This window comes from Tetrao urogallus (assembly GCF_951394365.1).
Source record: "Tetrao urogallus genome assembly, chromosome: 5".
NCBI lineage: Eukaryota > Metazoa > Chordata > Aves > Galliformes > Phasianidae > Tetrao > Tetrao urogallus.
This window is the reverse complement of record NC_136818.1, coordinates 8,674,452-8,689,711: the sequence shown is the minus strand read 5'-3', so window position 1 is coordinate 8,689,711 and position 15,260 is coordinate 8,674,452. Positions and strand designations below refer to the sequence as shown.

Sequence of the window (15,260 nt, the reverse complement as noted above, 5' to 3'; positions counted from 1 at the left end):
CTGGGAGGGACTGCAGCCAGGACAGCTTATCCCAACAGGCCCAAGGGAGGTCCTCCGTGCCCTATGACATTGTGCTCAGCAATAAAAGCTGGGGAGGGGCATTCAGAGCTGTCACTTGTCTTCCCCAAAAACAGTTATATGTGATGGATGCCTTCCTAGAAATGCCCACACATCTGTCTACCAATAGGCAACTGTGAATTAATTCCTGATTTTGCTTTGCTTGCACACACAGCTTTTGTATTAGCTATTAAGCTGTCTTTATCTCTACCCATGAATTTTCCCACTTTTATCCTTCTGATTATCTCCCCCATCTCATGTGAGGAGAGTGAGGGAGCAGCTGCATGGTGCTGAGCTGCCTGCTGGAGTCAACAACACACATTCACTGCCTGACCCCACATTTGTGGGAGCTGGAGAAAACTCCTGTGCAGGAGAAGTATCAACTTGATTGTTTTTAAACTTCTGAGCAAGCCTTTGAGCAACCATGCTTCAGGACTTGCTCTGAGCATACATTTACACCTCCAACATCTGACCAAAAGCAGGAGCAAGGTGATAAGCTGCTGCAGGTGCACTGAGGTCTGACAGGAACGACTCCAGACTGCCTGCTATCACAGGGTTTAATTTCTGCATTATTACCATGCAACACTAAGGTGGGTATTCAGACAGCCTGCCAAGATAAATTAAAGGTCTACTGGCTCTTAACAAGAAACAGTATCCCCATCCTTGACTTAGAGGTTACAGGTGACACCGCACATTAGGCTCACCTTGCTTTTGTCTTCTGCCTGCAGCTGAGATACTAAAACGTAATCACGAGCAGTCATGCGTGATTTGAGACATTTGGCTCCTGGCATCAGTAAATGCCCAGTATTGCAGCATAAAGACCAGCTGGGGAACTCTTCACGCAAGTTCTGTGAACAAAAGAACGCACTGCCTTCCTTTGGCAGCAGGTAATTCACTGCATATTGTTAGTTTGTGTGCTGTTCAGAAAACATATTGCCACCGTTCAGCTGCTCAGGAGCTCCAGTCACTGCACAAGGGAATTCTATACTGAAAACCTTCACAAATTTTTCTTGGAGGTGGGCCAAACAGAGCTGTGGTTGTTACTGGGTGCAAATGCAGCGACTTTATCCCAAGGTATGCAGTGTCTGAGTCCTCCAAACAAATTCCTCTACGCTCCCCTTAGGGATGACCTATCAGCCCAGACCAGAGAATGCTTTTCCACCTTACCTCTGGAGGAGGCCACACTTTCTTTCCCTCCCTCTGCAATTTAAAAGTTATACTTCTGCCAAATCAGGACATACACATGGGGACCATCCCACGCATCATTTCCAGCTCTGACTTTTCTCGTTTAAAAAACACAAAGTACAGAGTTACTGAATTCACTGGGGGATCTGCACGTAACACTACGTCCTTTCACAAGCTGCTGTTTGGAACACATAGAGTCTCAGCCCCCAACAACGTTTCAACAATGCAAATATTGGCATTATTAATGACAGAAGCACTGTTTCTGCTTTTCACTTTCCCCAGGCTGCATGGCACTTCTGCAGGAATACTGACAAGTGTTTTCTGTCCAGTTTAGTTAGATCAATCCCTTACAGCAGCCTCCTCACACCAAGCTTTTTTTTTTTTTTTTAATTAAGAAAGCCCAACACCAATTGTTTGAAGTCACTTACAACTGAACTTCTTTTTTCTTCTTCCTTTTTTTTTTTTTTTTTTTTTTTTTTTGCTCAATACGAGTAGAAACAAATATTAACTGTGTAAACAGTTAAAAGCATTTACAAAAAAGATAGCCTTTGAAATTCATAGAAGCAAGAAAACGGATTTGACTGAACTTCACGCTTTCAGGAGAAGCATCTAAAAATAGGTAGTGTCAGCTATGCAAGAATTTAATGAGCAGTGGCCAGCACCGAGAGATCTGTCCAATTTTTACAGCGTCAGAGTTAGCAGAGGAAATGACTGCAGGTCCAGAGATCCAGAAAGCTGAAGATGATCCTCCCCCACCCCTTTTGATTCAAGCACGCACATACCTATGGAGAAAAAGAGCTCTCTGAGCTGAAGCAGATTGAATACATAGGAGACAGATGCCACAATTCAAGCACAGGTTGAAAAGCACATTTTGAAGCTCTGACAGTGCACGCTATGCAGATCATTCCACTTACAAGTGCTTATTTAGGATTTCTGATGCCTATTTTACCGAAACATACAGATGAGAGAGCTGAGAACACACGGACTCTTTGGTTACCTTCCTGCTTGCAGCCACTTCCACTCTTTGAGGCACAGAGATTGTCTCCCCCCCCCCCCCCCCCCCATCCACATATGCATTTTATAATTCATTACCAAAGACAGAATCACACCATTCTCCCTGCACTTGTAAACCTTCCTCTGGCAGAAAGGAAACTTTCCGCCCCAACTAAAAACTTCAGGCAAGTAGAAGACGATGCATTTCTCTGCTTTCAGCGCTGGCATCCAATGAAAAAAAGTTGCACCGAAGCCTTCTGAATGAGGCTATAAAGTGCTATGAAAATAACGCTGCCTCAAGGAAAGTCTTCCAACCTATTTGCAAGCTTTCCCAGCCACAAGAACAGAACCCAGAAACAACACACACTTAATCTGTCAGTGCTGGAGAGAGAAAAAGGGTCTCAGAAAGCGTAAAAACTATTAAACTGAAAGTGAATGGAGCTAGGTAAATTACCCCCATCAAAGTGTTACGGGCACATAAAAGCACACAGGTGAAGAGGCTAATAAAAGCACCTCTCCAGCAACGAACGCAGATATACAGTTTTCAATAAAAGGTGGTTTTCCTGACAAAAAGCAGCCCAGGAACACAGAGCAGCTCTCCCACTGCCCCATCCACGGCAGCCCACACCCCAATCCCAGCACCGGGGCACCCACAGACAGCGGGCTCTCATGGCTCTGAAGTTCAAACCACTTTCAGCCCAATTTGCACCCACCCCTCCCGCTCCCTGGATGTGCCCAGACGGCTCAGCTCCGTACCTGGAGGGTCCATCTCAATGTAAAAGATGAGCTCAGTGGAATAGGGCATCATCACCTCCCTCCAGTCCGTGTCATCGCGGTCCATATCCCACACCGTGTTGTACATCGCGGCAGCGCGCCTCTCTTTGCAGTTAATTATTTAAAATGCAATAATAATTTTTTTTTAAAAAGAAAAGGTGGAAAAAGGCTTTCGACAACAACCCACCTGCTCTAAAACAACGCTTCGGCAAAAAAAAAAAAAAAAAAAAAAAAAAAAAAAAAAAAAAAAAAAAAAAAAAAAGACAAAAGATCGCTAAATTAAAGTTAATTAAAAAAAATGAAGCCACACAAGACACCTCAGGGCTGCCCTGCAGGACCTCAGACGGGCAGCTGTACGATAGATATATACGATATATATAAATCGCCTCTCGCTGTTTGTTTAAAAAGACACCTTTCCACAGAAAAGCCACTTTCCTGAATTCTCTCTAAAAATCGCCATTTTCGGGGTATTTTTAAAAACACCTGGCGGACGGCAAGACAAAAACCCGGCACAAAAGGGGGCACAGCGGCGGCTGGGGAGGAGGCGACTGCGCTGCCGGATGGAGCCCGAGCCGCAGCCCGAGGAGAAAGGAGGGGGCGGCGGGAACAATACCGGCAGCCGAGCCCGGCCGGGCAGCGCTCAGCCCCGAGATCAGCGCCGGGAGAGCAGCCCGCGGCGGTGCCCGCCGTGCCCTGCGTGCAGCCCTGCGTGCAGCCCGGCCTGGCTCAGCCGGCGGCTCCGAGCGGCTGCGGCGGGCGCTGCTGCTGCTGATGCTACTGCTGCTAGCGGCGGCGACCCCTCGCTCTGCGCGCCGCCGCCGGCCCCGCTAGGTTTCATTTTAAGAGGCTCTGAGGGGCCCAACCGTCGCCAACCGCCTCTTGCCGAGCGCGAGGCCACGCCCCCCCCGGCGCCGCGCGGGTGGGGCGAGGGGGCGGGGCCTCGAGGCGCCTTTATAAGCGCGTCGGGGAGCCGGCGCTACCACGGGAGAGCGCAGGGGGGAGCAAGCCGAGAGAAAGGGCGAGCGGCCGTCTTTGCTCCGTCGAAATGCACCCGACAGCAACCTTTCCAAAAAAAACATTCCAATGTCTCTTCGCTTTATTCTTTTTTTCCCGGCTCCCAGTTGCCTCTCCGGCCGCTTTTTCAGCCCGCTTCTCACAGAGGTGCCCCCTGTTCTGAGGGGACGGGGGCGAGTGGCGCGTCCCGCGGCTGGCCCGTCGCCAAGGGGCTGCCGCCGCGGAGCACGCGCGAGAGACGGGGGGAGCGGAGCCCAGTTGCCGGAGCTGCTGCCTTTGTCTGAGAGAGCAGCGAGCGCCGGGATTGGTGGAGCGTTCCGAACGGCTCGTCCAATCACATGGCGGCGAAGCCGGCCGGCTCGATGGTGGTTGGCCGGCAACCCCGGTTACTAAGCGGGACAAAGGGAGGCGAGCGCCGAGGGGGAGAGGGGGATAAAGGGGTGCGGGCGCTTCGGGGCTGCGGTGCCGGGGTCGGAGCTGCTGTGCCGGGGTCAGGGTTGAGCCCCGTGAGCCGGCCGGGGGTGCCGGTGTGGGACGTAGCAGCGCTTGGGGGCCGGTGAGGTTCCCCCAGCGCCTCCCCAGCACCAAAAAGGCCGGGCGCAGCGCTGCGGGGGGCGTGAAGGCGGCCATCTCGGCCCGGGCCTGAAGCGGCCTGAGCAGCGGCAGAGCGAGAGCCCCTCAGGCGTGGGGAAAGCGGAAAGCGGAAGCGGCCTCAAAAAGCACCGAGCTTAGGTGCTCTCCTTGCACTATAAACGTGGACAGTGCGGTTATTAGCGATGCCCTGAGTGGCACGCAGCCCCCGGCAGGGCTCCCGAGCTGGGCCGAGCCTGGCGTGGCGCCCAGCCGGCCTGTGGTTTGCCCACGGCCTCAGCGCTGCTCCCACGACAGCTCAGCACGGCATTCAGCACTGAGCCTCACGCAGCCCTCTGCAGATAAATTAATTTCATATCCCTGTCCGCACGCTGATTAATCTATGATAAGCAGCTACCATTCCTTCTTCTAATTTTTAAATTAAATGTTTGTGCTAATGCAAGACAGCATCTCAAGCTTGATCGGAGTGAATTGCCCTCCTGTCAGCAGCCTCCCTCCTGCCCAGTGATGCTGCAGAGGGTGCAGGTGGAGGTGGGGCTGAGCTGCTTCAGTCCCATCTGAGCTGAGGAGAGGGGCTGCTGGCCCTGCTGCCGCCCCCAAACTTTGATAAGCAGCTCCTGGGGAGGTTGAGGCTGAAATTTGTTCCCCCCCCGGACACTCCTTCCTGCACCTCGTTATGAGTTCCACCCACATAAGACCTAATTACTTGGCTTTTATGCCGGCAAAGTGGATTTCATTCTTGCCGTTTCCCATGATGGTTGCCTTCATTTTCATGGCGGCACTGATGGTTACAGCTTATTGATGTTTTCACTTTAGTGATTTAAAGCAGAATACATTTTGTTATTAGCACTGGTTCCTCTCATTGCTGCTTTAATCAAAGACGCAATTTAAGGCGAAGGATTGCATGTAATGGTAAACAGTAGGATAATGCCTTGAGAGAACAGAATATTAATGTGTTTTTATTTCTCAAAACTGAGCTTATAATATATCCAGGATTGCTTGGCTCCCAACACAGGCACATGGGGCTCTCCCTTTCCCAGCACTGGGGGCAAGCGGCTGTGTGTGTGTTGGGACAGAGGGACACATGCGTGTCACATCACAGCAGTGCCTTTGGAGTGAATGAGCAAGATGAGGGGAGTGCTGAGCGCACAGAGGTGCTCTGGCTGAACCAGAGGTCACCCCACATCTGGAAAAGCTATGACCAAACACCGAAATAACACAATACATGTCTTTTCCAAAAGGTCTGCATTGCAAAGAAAGACTGAAAGCAAGATCTGAGAGCAATGCACTGTCCCTCCAACATATCTCCCATCCCAGGGTCAATGGCTCCTTTCCAGTGGACCTGACAGTTTGCATCTCAAGTCAAAATTAAATATTGAAGTTTTGAGCACTTGCCTGTGCTTCAGGCGGTGCCGAATGGCTCTGCACTGAAAGGCACCAGACACAGAAAAGCCATTTGTGCCAAACTGCTTGGTTTCCTCTTTACTGAGCCACGATCGTGTGATCTCTGACAGCTGAATGTGGGCCACAACAGGCTGTTATAGCTGGAGGACCGCGAGAGGAAGGGGGGCTGAGCCCACGGTGCTGCCAGCCCAACTCACTCAAAGATGAGAGATTTTGGGGTGGGCTGAGTACTCCTGAGAGCTGAATACAATTGCCACTATTAGTAGAAGCTCCGACCCTGCTAGAGGTTTGTTGGCACAAAGCAGAGCCTTGACCGTGCCCCATTCCATTACCAGCCTTGCACTGTGCAAGCACTGGGATCTGTGAACTACTGAACCTATGGCTGCATCCCGCACAGGATGGAGCAGACTGCATCTTCCCCTGCAATTACACAGTCCCAGCCCCTGAAATACCACAGAGACTGCAAAGCATTTGCCACCAGATTAAGGGTATTAACCCCAGTGCTATGCTGAGGTGACGGGGTGAAGTGACAGCAGGTTTCCTCCCCATGTTTCCTTCTGCTTCTAGCAGGGACTGTGCCTCCTCCTCGATGATTTAAAGCTTTGGTTTGTACCCTTGTAGGCTGCAAAAGTGTTGCCTTGCTCCACCCCAGCTGTGGCCACATTTCTGTGGTGAGGAAAAGCTCGGCAAGCATCCCCAAGTAGGGTGCTTTGGTTTGAAAATTATATATTGCATGAAAAACCTGTATTAAAGAATAATATGTGGTTACAAAAGCATCTAAATGAAACACTTCTATGTTAGGAAGTGTCTTATTTACAACTGGCTGGGCAGCCTGCATCCCCTTCTCTGGTGCTGGGCACGCTGCAATGAGAGGGGCCAAAATACGGGCTCACGTACACAGGGACTGCAGTACAATGCATGCACAGAGCTGGACTTGCAAGAAATCATACATTTGGCATTTCCTAACTTAAAAGCACTTGGCTTTGCATTGTAAACAACATTCTTTTAACATTAAAAAAAAAAAAAAAGAAAAGCATAAGGTCTTTTAAATCAATTAGTACAATATAGGTTAGGAGAGGGGTACCCAGGATGGGTGCACGAGGGGTGGGCAGGGGGTGAGGGAAAGGACACGGTGCTCCAGAGTGCTGCTTTGGCAAGCAGTGCTGGGCCAGCTCTTCAGAAAGTTCACGTTCAGTTATTGTGTTGACAGGCTGCCAAAGTTTTCCTGAGGAATGCAGGCAGCAGAAGGGAAATGGCGATTTTCAAACTTTTCTTTTTTTTTTTTTTTTTTTTTTTTTTTAATAACTCAGCCAAACCAGAGTGGAATTTCATGGGAAAAGCGAAAGGTACATCTCTAGCCTCAGGGCATCATTGCTGACAAATTTCGGAGGAGTGGAGGTGTCCGAACATCTCCGGAGCAGCACACTCTCGCATGCTCATATCCACCCCAAGCATCTCCTCTGCAGGACAGTGCTCCCACCCGGCTCCCCCAGAACACTGACGCTCTTACATAAACCAAACCTCCGCAGCGCCAAAGCAGAATGCAAATCCTGTTCAAAAGGATTGCAACTTGGACACTTGGATCGTCCCCGTCCCAGTGACAGCCCGCAGCTATGCATAGTGCTCCAGGACCCACGGCCCTGCAGTGGGCACTTTTCTCCCCACACACTGCCAGCACTTAGGGTCTTTTTGCAGAGGGGCAGGGCTGCCCACACCCTGGGCTATGGCACTCCGGGGTCCGTGGGGCCATGGAGCTGCCATTCACCTTCTATCTCCGCCTACACTAATTCCTCCTGTCATTTCACCAGCAAACAGAGTTAAACGGAGCAATCCGTTACAGGAGAACCCTGGCAGACCGACTATGGAGGGTTTCAGCCATCCCCATTTACACTGGCTTGAAAAAAAAAAAATTGCCTCGGGCAGCTCCAGTTACAGAATGATCAGACCACACTCCCGGTCCCTTTGTGCACTTCGCATCTCTGTCACCGTGCCAGGGCCTCGCCTGGAAATGGTGAGCAAAATGGAAGGAGACTTGTAACAAGTTCAGAGAAATTAGGGAGAAAAGAGCCACCTTCCCCCAGTTCTGCAACCAGGACATTTTTGAAATGTAACACTGTATAGGAATTTTAAATATTTTTCACTTCCTTTATTCATTACTTTAATGCACTGGCACTGCTCGCTCGGATTTTTTTTTTTTTTTTTTGCAAGGAATGTACAATAACCACTCTGTAAATTCCTCAGGTCTGATTTTAAGAGGAACTGTAGAACTTTATTCATGGAGGAGAGAAATAATCCCAATCCCTTCCTGCCATAACTCTTTCTTTTAATAAACAGAGCAGCTCATAGTTTAATCACACTGCGAGCATTGGAGAGAAGAATGCAGCAGCAAATCTGGGGACACAGAGATGTCCCTGTACTGCTGCCACCCCTGGGACCTGAGGGTCACCAGGTCTGGAGGTGGCACAGCACAGCACCTCTCGCTGCTGTTGGATAGACCCAGAGCAGGGACTCCTGGGGGTGTGAGAAGCCATCCATCTGGCCTTCCATCCAGGCCAGGAATTCAGCGCAGGCGGCGCGTTGGCTGCTGCTCTCCTCGCAGTTGCACGCATGCAATCCATCGTGTGCTGCTCCTTGCTCCATGCACTTTCCCTGTCACTTTTCCCAAATGGAAACATGGCTCTGTTTGCTTTGGAGATCATTCTCCCTGGCTTTCTCTGCTTAGCAGTAAATAAGTGCAAGGAAGAATGGCCTCTGAATGCCGAGTGGAGAAATAAAACAAACAGCCCTATGTAGGGTTAGTGCTTATAAACCACTGCATGGATGTGATGCCTTCATTGGGCAACCAGAGATGGGGACACCATGATTTGGTTGCATAATCCTGAGTTCCCAAGTGAAGAGCATCAGTTCAGGTTGGATATTAGGAAAAATTTCTTCTCAGAAGGAGCAGTGATGTGCTGCCACAGCTGCCCAGGGGGGTGGAGGTGTCACCATCCCTGCAGGTAATCCAGAACCATGGCGTTGTGGCACTGAGGGATGCGGTCAGTGGGCATGGTGGGCTGGGGTTGGACTGGGTGATATCAGAAGACTTTTCTAGCCCCAGCGATTCTGTGACTCTAATTTCTTGGAGGCTAGGTGGGATAAAGTAAAGAAACCGATACTGATGGATGGCCCCAGCATGTCTTGTTTTGGAAAGCCCATCCAGTTCCAACCCTAACTACCATGGGCAGGGACATGTCCCACCAGGTCAGCTGCCCAAGGCCCCATCCAGCCTATCCTTGAGCATCTCCAGGGATGGGGAATATCCCTTCAGCAAGGGCTGTTTCCTTATCAAGTGCTACCTTCAGTCCCCAGCCATTTGGGTGAAAGCTCTTCATAAAAGGAGGGGGAAGATTAATATTATTTTTCAACAACATAATGGGAGGTTTCCACTCCCAAAGTACTTCAGAGCCATTTTTGCACAAAGCCAGAAAAATTTATCCCCAAAGGAGAGAGAAAAAGAAAAACATTTCAGACAGAGTTATGAGTGCCTGAATGAAGGGTTGGTGGGAATGGAAACTTCCACGTCACTGTCACCCTGGGCTGCTGTGGTGTGATGCTCTGGGGTGGGAAGGCTGTTGGGGTCTCAGCAGTGTCTGCAGCCCCAAGATTCATGTGCACCGATGACATGAGACTCTCGGTGCTTTCCAGTTAACAGTAGGATGGGGAAAAAAATCCTTTTGATAACGGACAAATAAATGCAAAATATGATCCCAAGGGCTTCTCAAGGGCTCAGAGGAACTCTTCTTTGAGCCAGCTCTTGGCATTTCTAAGTGCTTGGGGTTACCCATCCAAGAAAAGGGATGGAGCACGTGTGTTCCTCACCTACCTCCCACTACTGCCTTTAAAGGATAGCTAGAGTGACACCTCAGCAAGGCACTGATCTCACACTCATCCAAGAAAGAAGAAATCCCCACAGTCCTTCTGATGGAGATTGCAACCTATGGAAGCTACAGTGGGACAAGGAAGCTGCCCAAATGACTCATTCATTGTTGTGATGAATGAGATGGTGAATGGAGATGGGGATGGCAATGTGGGGATAGCACAGAACAACCTGAGCTTGTGATTGGCCAAGAATTGGGACCGGAGGGCCTTAGAACTGCCTGTGGGCATCCCTGCTTAGCCCCACACCGGCAGCAGGGACAGGGAGCCCTTCACTTCAACCAACACGGCAGCAATCCCATAGGATAAGTATTCATAACTCCTTTGGCTGGGGCAGCCCACATTTCCCATAGCTACTGCTTCCCAGAAGCCAGACGACGTCTCAGCCCTGGCTCTGCTGCCTCGGCTCATGCTTCCTTCCCATCCCAGCCTGCAGACCTGGCACAGAATTACTGCCTGCTTTGCATCGTGCTGGGCTCCCGCCTCCCTGCCAGCCCCCATGCTTGTCCCTGGCAGCAGCCCCTTGCTGCCCCCGCTGTCCCACGCCGGCTGCGAATGTTTTCTGTTCCTACAGAAATCCAGCTGAACATAAGACCGTCTTCGCTTGCCAAACAGCCAGAGCTCTTCTCTTGCTTTTTAGTTGAGAGCAACAATGAGTTTTGCTCAGCAAAGTCCAGATGAGAGAACCTCAGTGCCTTGTGACAGAGACACTCCGGGGGTGACCCAGGCTACCCCCTGTCCTGGCCTTTTGCAGGTCACAGCTGGCATCATTGTCCAACTCTGCATTTTGAGAAAGGCCTGTCAAAGTGTGAGGTGGCAAAGCTGTATCAAGCCCATTCCTAAGAGCAGGGATGGATTTGTGCCTCCAGCACTGACCCACTTGTGTTAGGGCTTTGAGGACCTCACCAATCCAGGGGCCAGGTCATCCCATCTGGCACCACCTGAGCCCTATGGAAAATCCACCAGAGTGACAAGCAGCAACAGCCTGTGGCTATGCTGACAACAAATAGCCATTCATCTTAAGCATCACTGAAGTGATGCTTAACCTGGAGCAAAAGCATGGGAAAAATGAGGAAAGTGCCCACTCCTATAGGAGTCCCCTGAGAGGGCATTGGGTGCTCAGGGAGCATAGACAGCACGAAGAGTTCAAGCCTTCCAGTTAAATACGGGAAGGAGTTAGCAAGTCTTTGTGGAGGCGGATTAAAGGCAGAGGTAAATGCTCCTGCTAAGTGTAATCTGCCTGGTTAAAAGCTCAGCTCAGCCACTATCCCGGCATCTTCTTTGCTTCTTACAAATATAGGAGACACAACTTCGGACAGCATTTTTTGGTTCCTTTTGCCTATTTATAGACCCCAGAGATGGGGCAGAGCCTCTCTTCCTCTCCCTCCTCCCCAGTCTAGGTGCTGTTTGTGTTCCCCTCATCCAGTGCCCCCTTCTCTATGGGATGGGCTTACTGCTGGCAGCCTGGGACTGGCACAAGTGGGAGCTCAGTCACCCTGCTTCCTCAGCAGAGGCTGTTCCTGTTCCTCATCCCTTATCCTGCAGCCATCAGCCACCAGCCCTGCGCTGGCCTCAGCTCACCCAGCCGGGACCAGCTGCTGAGATAACTCATCTGCATCCTGCGGGTGCAGCAGGAGGGGGATTATGGCTCGTGGGTCAGGGCAGGTGAAGGCAACTCCTGGTGATATGGAATTAGGCTGGTGACAGGAACAGGGTGCTCTGCCGCCCCGCATGCCAGGTAGCAGCCATATCCATACCCCCCTAATCAGCGAGACAATGTGTGAGAGGATCAGGGGCTACGATGGGTGTGATACATATAGGAATCACATAGAAATAGCAAAATACATGACTATATAGAAACATTTCACCTCTGCTCTCTCTAAAAGCCCTGTTCTCAAAAGGGTTAGCAATAGGTGGACACAAGAGGAAGGCAGCTCTGCTTGGACCATCCTGCTCCATGGCAGTAGCATCTTCGGTACCCTGTCCTCCCTATCTCCACAGGTTGTATACCCCTGGGTCTTAAGTCTGGAGTAGGGGGCTCTGGGGGCAGCACCGTGAGGATCATGGATTTACTGGGATTAAGATATTTTCCGTGCATTCAAACAAACTGTCATGAGTCCAGACCTATCTAGAGACCAGAGGATGAGAAGAAATGGGGGAGAGCCCAAGGCCTCTCTGTCTCCATCCTCATTCTCACCCTCAACCCCATTCTCACCCCTAGCCTGAACACTATCCCCATCCCCAACCCCAACCCTATCTCTTGGGCTTGCAGGAATACTGAGGGCACCGTGCCCTCTCTGGGGCCAGGACACATCAGTCCGCCTGTGCAGGCACGAGGGCTAGGTGGCTCCAGGAGCTTGTTAACCTTAATCCTCTCCTGGATTAATACTGAGGGGAGCTGGGGACAGTCGTTAAACCCAGAGAAGTACAGCACAGGAGCACAGAGCAGGGGTGATGAGGGGACAGAGGGCACAAGAGAAGGGCAAAGAGAGAAGCAGGTGGTCCCATAGCCTAATCAGACGTGGCCATGGATTTTGTGGGCATGGTGCTGGACCCAAAGGGACAGGCAATATGATGGCTGGGGCATCATGAGTGACAGGGGTACTGCATGGTCTGCCTTCATGGCTCGAAGCCCTGAGATCAGTCTAGAGGTATGGGACTATGAGCCCAGGATGGAAATCTGCTGTTGGAAGGATGCTCTTTTGGGAAATGCCTCTTCCTGGGGCTGAGCTTTCAGTTTGACTTGGAGGAGCAATGCAGGGATGCTCAGAGCCTACAAATCTGTTGGGGTTCTGCATGCCAACTGAGAACCTACCAGCTCTTAGCATCAGTGGTCTATCCCTAGGTATGCTAATGCAACTTGCATGCCCACACTGGGGAAAAGCATTATCATCTGTTTCCCCATTTCCCCATTAATCAGAGAGAAGTACCAACAATCCCATGTAGCCCCTGACATCCATCTCTGGGCATCTCCAGCCCCAGCAGAGTCACAGGTGCCCATGGATGAGGTTGGCATCCCCCAGCAGCACAGGTACGGTTCTCCTCTGGGCATTCCCAACACCGTTTCACCATGCTTGAATGTGTGGGGCTCAGCATCACCCATAGAGGGATTGAATCCTCTGTGCATCCCAGGAAAATGCCGTGGGATATCGTCACCCATCTCAGCATCACCAGTGTCACCTTGGACACATCCTGGTGGGCTACCTTGTGAGGCTGCAGGACCATGTGCCTGTCCCCTGTGGCAGCAAAGCAGGACAGGATGTGCAGTACTAAGTGGCATCTTCACCAGATCTGATCCAGCCTTGCAAAGCCACAGCGCCTTCAATTCCCTTAGCACTCCAAATCTGCTGCTGTGCATCTAAGCGGATTATTTTAAATACCCCATGATGGACTGCTCCTTTGTAATATAATCCAGCCTCATGTGTCCCATTCCCCTCCTATTTGCTGTGATTTAGCTGCATTTGTGACAGCCAAAATCTCCCCAGCTCCCCTTGTTCTGTAGGAATCATCCTTCATGCCAACCCTGTCCCCAGATTCTGCTCAGCTCCATGCTGTGGAACCCTAGGAATGCTCCTGTTGCCTCTTGTGTGCCCCTATAACGCATCCAGGGCTAGATCCCAAGCCCTTCACCCAAAGAAGACCTGTGCAGAAGCACTTTTTGGATGGATTTTGCCTGCTCAAAGTCATAAAACCTTAGCACATCCCAAACCCGTATTTTAGGGATTGGAGCAGGATGGGATATCAGAGCCCTCCAGCTCTGCTTGTGGAGATGGCAGAGATGCTGCTGCTTTTCCAAGCACTCCCCTTTGGGGCTTGTCTGATTAATAAGGGCTTGTTATTTCCAAACTGTTTGAAATCGTGTTTATTTTATCCGCCGCCGGATCCCTGTGACTCAGGGCTTCATCGTTAACTGCCAAAGATGAGTGACAGATCCTGCTAATTACGGCTAATGATGGCCTTAAAGGATTCTCCACGCACACACGTGCGTTTGTGTGCACACATGCTGAGGGCCATTTATAATTTAAAGTGGGGAGACTCGTTAATGTAAAGCATGCCCAGATTAATTGCCGAAAGGCAGCACTGTGGGGCCATGGGCGAGCAGGAGGCGCCCAGAAGGAATCCGGATGGCAAAACCCCTTATTCTGCATCCACCCTTCTTGAAATTAAGGGACCCTTCAGCTCTAGGGTGGGATGTGCTGCACACATGGGGGTTTTTCTATTTCTTTCTGCAAGGGAAAAGTCAGAGCTGGATGCTCCACTAGCAGCAGGGATGAAGACACTTGGATAGGCTTCTGGCTGGAAAGAGCAAGCTCAGGTTGAGCCTGATGGCTTGGGAATTTGTCTTGAATCATCCATGCTGTTCCGGACCCCAGAACACTTGGGTTTCTCATGCTGAGACACTCCAGATGTTTCAGTTTAATGCTTTTATGGCAAGAGCTGGTGGAGGCAGTGGAGCGGAACTGCGCTGATAAATGCGCAGAAGACGGATGGTTATGGCTGATCATGGCCGGAACACAGAGTGAGTTTGGCCAGGTGGGGCATTATCAAAACCCCCACCACTGCAGAACCCTTCCCAGTGTTTCTTCAAATGAAAGAAATCAGCCAAGAGAGCAGAAGATGAGCAGCCAACACTGAGGACCTTTGGGCCGCTGGACCAAAAGGCCATCAGGGCTGCTTGGATGTTCTGCAATGCCCTAAACTATGACTTCAGCTTTTACCAAGATCCAGAAAGCTCCAAACTTTGTTTCTAGTTGACTTCTAGCAGATCAAGGCTGGCACAGCTGCCCAGAGAGCTGTGAATGCCCCATCCCTGGAGATGCCGAAAGCCAGGCTGGATGGGCTGTTCTTGACAGGATTTGGAACTTCGGGGGCTTTAACTTCCCTTTCAACCCAACCCATTCTGTGATTCTATGATTCTATGATTTTTCTGCTCAGGGACCCAAAAGCATGTCCAGGACTTCCTGGAGAGTACCAAGCTCAATGCACCTGAGCCTCTGGTTATCTCCAGCATCAGCTGTCCTAGGAGCATTGCAGGGCTGTCGGGCAGTGTCCCCTCTGCCATGTCTGTTCCCCACTAGGAAGCTGCTTTTCTTCCCCAGGGAGCACAGGGAAAGCGTTTTCCACCATGCCAGATAAAAATGGATTCGCAATCCAATTTTAACCGAGTACCACTTCAGTGATTTTGATGGAGCAGCTCTCAGTGCGCACTGGTTTGAGCCAGAGGACAGCTGTCGTGGTTTCATAGAGCAGAGGTTCCTTATCTGTGTCACCTTTGATTACTGTAATTGAAATCCTGCTCTGATCTGATCTGTGCCCCAGCATTT

The 15,260-nt window shown here is 50.7% G+C and overlaps 1 protein-coding gene across 4 annotated transcripts in view; it reads right to left on the bottom strand.

The window, feature by feature from the left end:
* The window catches only part of LOC306946359 (phosphatidylinositol 3-kinase regulatory subunit gamma), a gene marked incomplete at both ends in the record, with an annotated part of 50,978 nt that overhangs the window by 21,753 nt on the left and 13,965 nt on the right, over positions 1-15,260 (bottom strand). For 3 of the 4 annotated variants that reach the window (XM_079535371.1, XM_079535372.1, XM_079535373.1), the window contains one exon: positions 2,992-3,097. The exons of the other annotated variant lie outside the window; for it this stretch is intronic. In XM_079535371.1, coding sequence (XP_079391497.1) covers positions 2,992-3,097 — 106 coding nt within the window. Of the gene's footprint in view, positions 1-2,991; positions 3,098-15,260 lie in introns of those variants that run through there. 4 annotated transcript variants of the gene reach the window in all.